At 32.6% G+C, this 12883-nt stretch overlaps 1 protein-coding gene across 1 annotated transcript; it reads left to right on the forward strand.

Annotated features, from left to right (window-relative positions):
* Positions 1–441: 441 nt before the first annotated feature.
* Positions 442–12140, forward strand: LOC139850269 (serine/threonine-protein kinase STY17-like). The gene is made up of 16 exons (XM_071839854.1): positions 442–778; positions 874–988; positions 2980–3080; positions 3268–3390; positions 3977–4031; positions 4334–4444; positions 4801–4851; positions 4937–5121; positions 5207–5314; positions 5672–5745; positions 6196–6371; positions 7009–7104; positions 7493–7573; positions 7661–7714; positions 11233–11367; positions 11889–12140. Exons 1-16 carry the CDS (start codon positions 585–587, stop codon positions 11964–11966), a joined length of 1737 nt encoding a protein of 578 aa, XP_071695955.1. The 5' UTR covers positions 442–584; the 3' UTR covers positions 11967–12140.
* Positions 12141–12883: the final 743 nt, after the last annotated feature.

The raw sequence follows: 12883 nt of genomic DNA on the forward strand, positions 1-12883 counted from the left end.
GTCTGGCGATTGGTTATGGTTTCATTCCTTTCTCATTTTCTTCTCTTGGGGAATTAGAGAAGGAGGCTGTTTCTTTGCTAAAGCGGGTTCAGAAGAGTTCGCTGGCGCAAGATATTGGTGCCGGTGCTGCTGCTCATATTTTTACTAGGATATGTTTTGCTATTGCTAGAGGTGTGGGGGTCCAGATTATCTCTAGGCTTCCCACTAATTTTTTGTAAATTTTAAAACTTTTAAGTTTATAATAATAATAATAATAATAATAATAATAATAATAATAATAATAATAATAATAATATCCAAATATTTAAGTTTAAGATAAGCATTAAAGAAGTGAAAGGTAACAAAGGGAATCCAAACGAGCAAGGTGGTTGTGGGCCCTACCAAAAAAAAACCCAACCCAACCCAAGTTGTTCACCGTATAAAATAACACTGTAGCTAGGTTATATAATATTCACATTACGATCACGTACTTCTACGGTTCGTTACATAAAACAGCTTTTCTTTTTTTACACACAGATCTCTCACCTAGTAGTCACATACTCAAATCACCGCCAATTGTAATTGCAATTGCAATTGTATTTCAGATGGCCATGGAAGATAATAATGAAAGCTGCGGTAGCAGAGCGGTTGAATCGCCGAAACAAAGCCGGCAACGACGGCAGAAACTTGAGGTATATAACGATGTACTCACTCGATTGTATGATATGAATCATGAGGACACTCAACAACCTGATTTTGAAGACCAGCTATGGATTCACTTTAATCGTCTTCCGCCTAGGTATGTATATGATTATAATTCTGTTTTCTTATTTCTCTGTTTAATTTTATTCATTATTTAATTAAATTGTGTGTGTTTATGATTATGATGTATAGATATGCGTTGGATGTGAATGTTGAGAGAGCGGAAGATGTGATAACACATAAGAAAGTTTTGCAGATGGCAGAAGATCCTGCTAATAGGCCTGCATTTGAAGTCCGTTTAGTGCAGGTATATAATTTATGCTTAAATGTTATGTTTTATTTAGAAGTAAACTTTTTAATGATATGATAAATTATTTAATTAGAAGTGTAGTGCTTGAATTTTGAGTAATTTTCAACTTGCTATTAAGTAATTCACAGCTTGTTGCATTTAGTGACATTGATTACATTTTATGGTAATGGTTTGAAATTTTCTGATTGAGGTTTAGAGGAATTCCTTATTTCTTTTAGTGAATCTGTTTGCGTGACATGGAAATAGATGGATTAAGATTACTGATCGGTAGGAATCGAGTGCGTTTTTATTTACATCTGAAAATTTAAGTTTATGCTATAATACACAAACTAACAAGTATAAGCGTGCGCTTGTTTGCCTTTTGACTGAATAGTTCAACACCGAATGCTAAATCGTTTGCATTGAGTGCGTTTTTATTTACATCTGAATGGCAATTGATGCTGAACCCATCAATATGTGATGAAACATTAAGAGTTGATTACGCTTATAAACATTTCAACACATCCATTTCCTTTACTATCCTTTTGTCTATTCATTTAAAAGGTTATTACATTGGTTTTACATCATGCATAGAGTTCATTCATAATGATTATCAAATATGTTATTGTCATTCAAAACCAAGTTCAATTAAAACTTTTGAATAATTCAGATTTTAAACCATTCGGCCTTTAATCATTCTGGTTTATCCAACTCACCCTAAGTAACACACAACATGGAACCAACGCCAGGCCAAGCTTGTTGTGAAGTAGTATGATTAGACTTCGGGTTCTTTGCTTTTATGCTAAAGTTGAACAGGCCAACTACCTTTTGTATGAATTCTATCAGAATAATGCGTCTCTGGTATTAATTACCACTCTCATTCTTCATCTAGCCTCCTTTCTCAATTGTTTTTCTGCACTTGAACATAACAGTTATCTTGTTGACTTCAACTCTCTTCTTGAGTAAAATGCCAGAATTAGACAATCCATTTAAGTCAATCAATAGGACATTCACATGTCCTGATCTGATATCACTAATTTGTTGCTCAATTCTGAGTTAGTTTTTACGCACCATAGTACAACACTTATTGAAGTCTTGCCAAAGGATAGTTTTAAACTGTACCAAGTTAACTGTTTCGAGGTCTCACATCATCTCACCTATTAGTAGTTCTGAATTGGTAATAGATGAATGGTTACCATGTCTTGCGTTATCTGAGAAATGACATCCAAGTGTTTTGCCAAAGGATTACAAATACAAATTGCACCATGTCTTAGGATATTGATTCCAATATGTTGGTGTGTTCTTTCTTTAAATATTGTTAGATATGTGATTAAATGTTTCCAATATTGTAAGCTGGGCAGTCAATTTTTCATATCGAAGTATGTCGGACAACCATCAATTTATTGAGGCAACAACAAGCGTCGATATAGTGGCGTCTTGACTGTCGCTTTGAGCCTAAATTGATTTTCAGGCAGCATTTAAAACCTATGGAAATTTGATTAAACCATTTCCATGGAGTCTCTTTTTCTTTTCATTTTATTTATTTAAACTTTTTTTTTTTTTTTTAGCCGGAGGTCCCACGGAAGCAATCTCTCTGCCCTGGAGTAGAGAGGGGGATGACTTTCTCTTCCTATGGGCCTCGACTCATGGTTAAAGAAACGACTTCTCTCTTACTCTACGGTAGAGGAAGGATTGTCTACATCTCACCTCCCCCATACCTCGCATGTGCGGGTATTGTTGTTGTTGTTGTTGTTGTATGTTCATGACACTCTTCCAAGTAATTGGAGATCATTTAACACACCACACAATAGTGTTAGGTACTCTTAACTTTCATTGTGTACATTCTTGATAAGTTTTCTTTCTCTAACAAGATGCATATGATTCTATTTATATATAAATCTTTGTAAGGAACTATGAAAAATTATCCTGCCATTGTAGAAACATTCCAAGTGCTTTCTTAATTACCTTTTGATTTTACTTCTGTCTTATGCAAGGAATATTTTATATAGGTTCATCCGACTTCAGATGGGAACACATCTGATTTTGACCATATCGAATTCTCACTTAAAGAAGATGCTCAGAGTGCTTCAACTTACAGCAGCAGAAGCGGGTATTGACAAATGTCTTTTTTTTATAAGCTTTATCTTTGTTTGCTGACTAGTGTATTTGTATATGCATGATCCTATAACTTGTTCAGCATCTGAACCCTGTTAATGTCTGATATTTTTTTTTACCATTAATATTTATATGCCACCATAATTTTTATTTATTTATATTTTTTTAATTTTCTTCTTTAGATTGCATCCCCCGCCTTCTTTTGGTTCAGCTCAAAATCTTGAAGTGCTTGCACTTAAAGGCAGTAGACATCATGATGATAGTTATGCTGAAAATGATGTGAATTCAACATCAGTATCTTCTAGGTAACATCTATCTAACTTATTAATAGTATGCATTTTTAAATGATGAATACATTAGTCAAGAAACTGTATAAAATGCAACAGTAATTAGTTTGATTACTTACAATGTGTTAGCTAGCATGCATTGAAATGGTCCCCTTAAAATTTATAACTACCACCACTAGAACTGAGCTGTGTTATATATGCTATATTTGTTCGTTTTTAACTTCCACAGTTGTCAAAAAGAATCTCTTACTTAAAATGCATTTTCAGTGATCTACTTCTAATCTTTATTAAACAGTTCAAGACTAAAACAATTTGATTTTGGGAATAATCTCATTTTATAGTGAACCCTCTTGAAAGATACTTGTGCTGTTTTACCTAGTTGTGTTTAATTTAACTGCTCTTCCACACGCATTTCCTTTAGACAAAATGCCTATTTCACCTATTTTTTTATGCGTTATTCTCTTATATCTTTCTCAATATGATCTAAATCAACAGATTTTTGCAACTAATTCTCAGCTTTTGTACCATATGTTGTTAGTAGTCTTTTAAGCTGCTATATTAAAGTTAGTTTCCTAAGTGCTTTTTATAATCGGGGATAATGCAGGCCTATGCATGAGATAACCTTTTCAACAATCGACAGACCAAAGCTCTTAAGTCAGGTACTATACATTCCTCTTTTTTCTCTTGGGCTGGTGCATAATTCGTTTAATTTCCCTTCTGAAACTGCATAAGTCAGAATAAGATGATCTTAGTGTGAAGTTAACCTATAACAGTTTTTTAAAATCTTGAATGCTATGATATATATGTGCATAAAGGTTATGTATTACATTATAGTATTACACAATGGGAAGCTAACTTATTAGATGATTACTGTTTCTATATAATTATTGGCTCAATTTTTTTAATATGTGTTTTATAATTCAAGAGACTTAGATTAAGCTACACATGTATCAAATTTCAGTTGACTTCATTACTTTCTGAGGCTGGATTGAACATTCAAGAAGCACATGCTTTCTCAACCGCTGATGGCTTCTCTTTGGATGTCTTTGTTGTTGATGGATGGCCTCATGAGGTATAATCTCAATTTTATAAACATGATTGAATTGAATCATAATAAGAAAGAACGTTAAGTGTTTTTTATTCTTATAATGTAGTCAGTAACATTGCATAATGAACACAAATAACAGAACAGCTGTGTTGTTGTGTCAAGATCAAAGATCCAGTCCTAAACTTTGCTTTATGTCTATGTTGACTTATAGTTAAAAAATATTTTTGATAAAACTTCAAGGATGACATCTTTCGTTATGGGTTTGAGCTCATTTTTGGACTAGAATATAAATTGAATCAAGAATAGGAACCATAAAGTTCCATTTTTTTATGCCCTCGTTTGTTACTCTATATGTACTAATTGGTATTTGGCAACACTAGGAGACTGAACAGCTCCGAAACGCACTTACAAAGGAGATAATGAAGGCTAAGGTAGTTTATTGTTGTCTCTCTTGGTGTTTTACAACATTCACTTCTCCACATCATATGTTGTTTCATCTTGTCTAAATTTTTTCAGGGGGAATCTTATGGTGAAAAACACTCATCATCTACTACTACTACCAAAAATGTTCCTACTACAAGCAATTCAATACCATCTAAAGATCATGTGAAAATACCTACTGATGGGACTGATGTATGGGAAATTGATGCCAAGATGCTGAAATTTGAAAATAAAGTTGCATCTGGTACTTTTGGTGACCTGTATGTGTTTCAACTCTAAACTTTTTTTTTTTTTTTTACATTTAAAAAAAAAAGATAATGGCTCTAACATTTGCAATTTTCTTAGATATAAAGGCACGTATTGTAGTCAGGAAGTGGCTATTAAAGTTCTTAAGCCAGAGCGAATAGATGCAGATATGCTTAGAGAATTCTCTCAGGAGGTTTTTATTATGAGGTCAGTATCTTTTATTTTACTTTGGTTTTCTAATTCATATTTTTTTGCTTATGGAGCTTGTTTACCTTTTACCATTTTTGTTTTCCTAAACTCATATTTTAAATTCAATAAATGGTCAAACTTTATATCTAACTTTTTGTCTTAGACATGTCATGTAATCCCTTCATTCATCCTTTCATTCGCATCGCTGTTACAATTCGCCATGTTTCCAAAGATGTACATTAGCAGATAGGAGGATTGCTATTACAATTCATAGAATTGTTTTTTATTTATTTGTTGTTTTTAAATAATAAAATTCGTAGAATCAGTTTCTTTTGCAGCTAGTTATGTTTTCCCTGTTTTCCTTTGGCTTGACAGGAAGATTAGACACAAGAATGTTGTTCAATTCATTGGAGCATGTACAGAACCTTCTAAACTGTGTATTGTAACAGGTAACATGACTAATATTTAAAGCTTTATCATTTATTTTGTATAATCAGTTGCTAGTTTGTGATGCATCACCGATCGATAGTTATTTCGAGCTATGTTTAATTTTGTAGTATAAAGTACCTTGATGTATATGTTAAGCGTATGGCTATGGTCTTGGGGCTTTCATACCTTCCATTTTGGAAAGATTACATTTACACCAAGTTTACATAATACACAAATATTTTTTTTAGTGTTGCATGTACCATATGTACTTTATGCAGGACCAGAACACTCCCTGAAGTGTGTAAAGCTTATGAAGCATATTCCTCTAAATTATATATGCATTGTTCGATATATATTGGTGTTTGTATTGGAACAAGTAGATTTTTAACTTGTATTATGAATTGAACGAAGGTTTGAAACTTGTATAGGAAAAACTTGTTCTGAATGATAATGTTTTGTTCTGTCATCAGAGTTCATGGCACGAGGAAGCATATATAATTATTTACACAAGCAGAACGGTTCTTTTAAGATGCCTTTGTTACTGAAAATAGCGATTGATATATCTAAGGGCATGAGCTACCTGCATCAAAATAATATCATTCACAGGGACTTGAAAACTGCCAATCTTTTAATGGATGAACACGAAGTAAGAGTTCCCTCGGTATTCACATTCATTGTTATATGATAAATTGTTCTGGATAATTGTTTATACGAACATGGTTCTCTTGAAAATCGTATCTTTCTATTGTTTAAATGGGTCTAGCATAAATTATCTTGAAAATACAATATACGCTAATCAATCAGTAGGGTAGCTGCATGTGGTTTATTTCTTATTTGGCAGTATGAATAACTTAAACTTTTAAAAATGTGTGCTTTCATAACTAAAGCTGAATCTGTATCCTGATATAACATCAATCAACGTTCTCAATGGAGCAGAATTGAGCACTTTGTTAAACTAAACCTTTCTTCACTACCACTTTTGACTTGGACTCGAATTATACTTAGGTTGTTACAATGAGAATGTGTAGGACAGTTACATAAAGTACATGTCACTATGGTATACAAACCTTGTTTATATAGAATCATCTTCTTTTTAATACTATGATGGAAGAATATAACAGTTTCTTTGTGGATACCTATCTTGTGTTTATTGTGTGGTTCGTAGACGGTACTTAGTGAATTACTGATGAAAGCTTACTCACATAACTATTAACAAGTAAACATTTTATTTGTTGACTTGCACAATTTCGAGTCTTGTTTAAAATTATTATTTTCCTGGACAGGTTGTGAAAGTTGCTGATTTTGGAGTTGCGAGGGTGCAGACTGAATCTGGAGTAATGACTGCAGAAACTGGAACTTACCGTTGGATGGCACCTGAGGTATCACTATGCTTTTATATACGGTGTCTATGAGTTTGAATTCCCAGTTATTGTATCACTTTTTGTTCTTCGGGACCTTTTGTTTACCTTTTTTGACATCATAATAGTGGCTAGTGTAAATGGATAAGTTTTCCCTGTCCAGGCTACCCGGTAAAGGGAAGTATTCAGATGTACAAGGCCTAACCGTGACCGTTTTCTATCCTTTACCTTGGCCACCACAAAATATGCTTATAGTGAGGTTTGAACCTGAGACGTCTTGTGAGGATATTCAGGACCCAATCACCTAACCATTTGACAATCATGACATGTTGTTCATTTGTATCTCTTTATTCGTTCTTACATTTCCTATGCATGGGCTTGTCTTAGTAACAGTTGTTATGAATTGAAGGTTATCGAGCACAAACCATATGATCATAAAGCTGATGTGTTCAGTTTCGCAATAGTGCTATGGGAGCTTCTAACAGGAGAAGTAAGTGCATTTTGAATTGAATAATAAACGAGAATTTTTTGTTTCATTGACTTACATTTTTATGTTTGACATGTGTTGTTTTCACAGGTTCCCTACTCATATTTAACACCATTACAAGCAGCAGTTGGTGTTGTACAACAGGTAGTCTTTCCTTTCATTAACTGAATTCATTGGTGGTTTACTCGAAAACAGTCAATCGAGCAAATGGTACTTTTAACCTGAAAACTTGGTAACAAAACCAAACTATATATTCATGGTTGCAAACGGTGGTTGCGGCGGTTTGTGACTAGCCCGCCCCTTTTTGCTCAAAAACGTCTAATTAGTCAGTCAACACTAAAAATTAGGTCAAAGTCGTTCAAAGTCAGTCAACGCTGTCAAAAGTCAACTTTTCTTTTCTGGCCTTTTTCTAGCGTAAAGGAAAATCCCAACCCCATTTAAAATTAGCTGAGAAAAACACCGACTTACATAGTATCCCTTAAGGTTAAATTAATAAGATATGGCCCGTTGAATATTTGGGTGGAGTTTATTTAAATTTTTTTATGAAAATGAGTATTTGACACTTTGGGGGCTCGATTTTAATATTTGAACAAACTATGAGGGCTTTTTTGAAAAAAAAAGGTGGGAAAAGGGAAAAAAGTGAAAGGACGAAAACGCCCCTGGTGACTATTAATCGTTTTTGTCTATTAGGTAGTATATAAAGTATGTGGTCGATTTATAATGAATGAGAAGTTTAATGGTTAAAGTATAAAATGTTAAAAGTTTGTGGTAAATTTATAAAAGCTATAAAGTTAACTATTATATATTTTGAGGCTAAAATGTAAATAAGTAAAAGATTGGGGGTAGTTTGTGAAACTTGTGAGGTTAAAAAAAACAAATCGACCCCCCCATACAGGGGGTAAATTGTCACATTACCATTCTCATAAAAAATCTTAAATAAACTACACCCAAATATTTAACGGGCAATATCTTCTCGCTCGCAACGAGTCAAATTTTTCCGACACCATCGTTAAACTCGAAATAATTTTAGGAACACAATGTCACTAGCTATACGCAAAACGGACGCTTTTTAAAAAAGGCTAAATATTTGGGTTACTTTTCATACACGTTGATTTCGCGTTAATTTTTTAAAAGTCGACAATTCCATAGCGAAATGCGGAGATGCACATATGTTGTTAATTTAAAATAACATTTAAATTTTTCACGGGTTATACCTTTTAGTTCGACTCGAGTTGCGCTTCAACAACATCATCGTTAGCCACGAAATAATTTTACAAACAAAACGCAATAAAATACATTGAAAACCGAACCCCCGGCGCGAAGCGAGGGTTTGAACACTAGTTATAACTATTTGTAATGAACATACTATTCTTTTTTTTTTTTTTTTTTTTTAGATTACACTTTCTAAACGTAGTTGTTATACTTATCGTTAACACATATCTTTAATATTGTACAATTATATAACGAATGTAACGAACACTATAAATTACTAGTAATATTTAACTGATTTTATATATAGACATATCGCTTCGCGCCGGGGTTCGGTTTTCAATGTATTATATTGCGTTTAGTTTGTAAAATTATTTCGTGGCTAAAGATGATATCGTTGAAGCGCAATTCGATTCGAACTAAAAGGTATAATCCGTGAAAGATTTAAATGTTATTTTAAATTAACAATATATGTACATCTCCGCGTTTCACTATGGAATTGTCGACTTTTAAAAATTTAACACAAAATCGACGTGTATGAAAAGTACCTCAAATATTTAGCGTTTTTTAAAAAGCGTCTGTTTTGCGTATAGTTAGTGACAGTGTGCTCCTAAAATTATTTCGAGTTTAACGATGTTGTCAGAAAAATTTAACTCGTTGCGAGCGAGAAGATATGGCCCGTCGAATATTTGGGTGGAGTTTATTTAAATTTTTTTATGAAAATGAGTATTTGACACTTTGGGGGGTCGATTTTAATATTTGAACAAACTATGGGGGCTTTTTTGAAAAAAAAGGTAGGAAAAGGGAAAAAAGTGAAAGGACGAAAACGCCCTGGTGACTATTAATCGTTTTTGTCTATTAGGTAGTATATAAAGTATGTGGTCGATTTATAATGAATGAGAAGTTTAATGGTTAAAGTATAAAATGTTAAAAGTTTGTGGTAAATTTATAAAAGCTATAAATTTAATTATTATATATTTTGAGGCTAAAATGTAAATAAGTAAAAGATTGGGGGTAGTTTGTGAAACTTGTGAGGTTTACTATTCACTTTTGCTATACCTTTTAGATAAGTATGTGGTCGATTTATAATTAATGAGAAGTTTAATGGTTAAAGTATAAAATGTTAAAAGTTTGTGGTAAATTTATAAAAGCTATAAAGTTAATTATTATATATTTTGAGGATAAAATGTAAATAAGTAAAAGATTGAGGGGAGTTTGTAAATTTATAAAAGCTATAAAGTTAATTATTATATATTTTGAGGATAAAATGTAAATAAGTAAAAGATTGAGGGTAGTTTGTGAAACTTGTGAGATTTACTATTCACTTTTGCTATACCTATACCTTTTAGATATATAGATATAATAAATAATTATACAAAACATTTTAAAAGATATATATATATATATATATATATATATATATATATATATATATATATATATATATATATATATATATATAGGGGTAGGATCAAGAGGGAAGTAACCAATCGGGGGAAGCAAAAAATTTTTTTTTTTACATTTTTTGAAAAAACTTTGTTCACGAACATTATAGATGATATGAAAATATGAACATTTAGTAGAGACACTTTGTGATAAATGTTTTTATTTTGGCGGGAAAACGCTCGAAGAAGTAATATATAACAATTATCGTGTTTTTCGAGCGTATTTTAAGGTTTTAGCTATTGGGGTTTAGATATTAGGGTTTATAGGGTTTAGATATTAGGGTTTAGAAATTTAGGGTTTAGATTGAGTTTTTAAGACGAACGGTTTAGAGTTTAGGGTTTAGGGTTTGGTGTTTTGGGTTTATGGAATAAACCCTAAACCCTAAACTCTAAATCGGGCTAAATTTTACTTCACAAAACATGAAAAAAAAGCGTTCATATTCTTCACGAACAATATTATGTTGAATGTTATTTTTGTCGATCGTTTTCCCGCCTAAATAATAACATTCATCACGAAGTGTCTCTTCTAAATGTTCATATTTTCGTGTGACCTTGATGCCGGAAAAAAAAAATTTCAAAGAAAACGAAAAAAAAAAAAAAATTTTGCTTCCCCCCGATTGGTTACTTCCCCATTGATCCTGCCCCTATATATATATATATATATATATATATATATATATTATTTAAACTAACACCACCACATCATCTTATTTGTAAATCATTTGCTTTTGAAATATTATGTTTAAAATATTTGTGTTTTAAAAATTTATATTAAATAATTTTTATTTAAAAGTATTTTTATTATAAAAGTCAACGTTGGTTAACATCCTTCTCGACCTTTCAAGGTCCTGACTAACTCGTCCCCGTCTCGCGTCTTTTTAAACCTTGTATATATTTATGTTGGAACATGTTCATAATGAAGGAAAATCAAATCATTATGTTGCTCAATGGTTGTAAGTTGGTGTTGGTAAAGTATAACAAACAATGGATTATTTCTTGGTTCATCAGGGTTTACGGCCTACGATCCCTAAGCAGACTCATCCAAAGCTCACTGAATTGCTTGAGAGTTGCTGGCAACAGAATCCCACTATGAGGCCAAACTTCACTGAAATTCTAGACAAACTAAAGCATTTAGCAAAAGAGGTATGTTTGATCTCTGATCGGTTAAACGGGTAGAATTATAAAAATGGTGAAAAATGATATGGGTCAGATGGGTGTCGAACAAGTCCAGACCATTTGAAAAGTCATCCACGGTGCATGATTAAAAACAATCTAAATCTATTTATATCAAAATCCAGATAATTTTGCAAAAAACTCATAACTTTTGGGTAAAAAATTTTCACCTCAGCCCAAGTCGCAACTCGTTCGTTTTGACTTGACCAGCACAACATTTTACATGTTTTTCAACCCACCTGATTTTGCCACTTCTATGTAACTAAAACTCTTCATCTGTAATTCTTGAACTTTTTTTAGCAGCTATGAAGATATCAAATTGTACTGAAACATAGACTATGATTTTCTTTTGGGTTACCGACCAAATTGCCAAAAAAAGCTTTTTTAATGTTTTGCCCCAAAAATAAAATATTACAATTTTGGTTAACAACCCTTCTTTTTATACTTGAATTTGTATCTTGTGATTTTTCAAGTTGGAACAATTTGATCAGGTTGGGAATGCTGGTGAGGGGCAAAAGGACAAGTCAATTAGCGGATTTTTCTCAAGTTTTAAGAAAGGATACCACTGAAGCAGCAGGTATCGAATGAACGAGATGTAATTTGTGTGATTATCTTATTATTCATGCACAAATTCCACTTATATACAGTAGAGTGTTACTTTCTATGCTGAACCAATATTCTCATCATCAAATTTCTTCCTTCTTGTTGATATCACACCATCACTTTTTTAGTGGTCATAAAAATGGCATCCCAAAAACCAGATCAGAAGGCTAAGCAGACAAAAAGACAATATTTAACATGAGTAGAACTCCAAATGTTGATCTTTTGTTTAACTTGAGTATCTGAGGTTTAAAATTTTGTTACTGAGCGAAACTTTTGGATCAGATTTTCATTACTCAGTTTTGGGATCTTAATTGCAATTGAAGAGCGTATTTAACTTGTACTGTTGAAATTCTTAGGTATCGACTTTAACTTATAATCCGTTAACAAATCGTTTAATGGCGTGGAAAAACCTTTCGGCTTTCGCTACTTGAGCAACTTACATATCCCGTATCTTTTTTTTTTCACGTGTTTCAAAATCATTCACATATTGAGGTATCTTTGTGCAAGGTTGTACTTCTACAGTTTCCGTTAACCACAAGAAATGTGTTGAGAACACAACTGAATGTTCAATATTTGATTAAATCCGAGATAGATATCGAAGATAAAAACGCAACTTTTTAGCTGATATCAACATCAATATCCGAAAGTTGCTTAATAGATTATATTGCCCTAATAAAGTCTAACCATATACCGGCAGCATCACAATGTAGCTTGACTAGGGAAATGAAATGAAGCAGAGAGAAAATAAATAAAGTTCTTGTTCCTTGAGTTTTGTATTGGAGAGTGATCGTACCAAATTCGGGAAACGGATAGGATACGATTGCAAGTCTCAATCACGTTAACGGTGAGCGGTTTGGTCTTCTCGAACTCCCCAGAATATCGT

This window comes from Rutidosis leptorrhynchoides, chromosome 5 (assembly GCF_046630445.1).
Source record: "Rutidosis leptorrhynchoides isolate AG116_Rl617_1_P2 chromosome 5, CSIRO_AGI_Rlap_v1, whole genome shotgun sequence".
Taxonomy (NCBI): domain Eukaryota; kingdom Viridiplantae; phylum Streptophyta; class Magnoliopsida; order Asterales; family Asteraceae; genus Rutidosis; species Rutidosis leptorrhynchoides.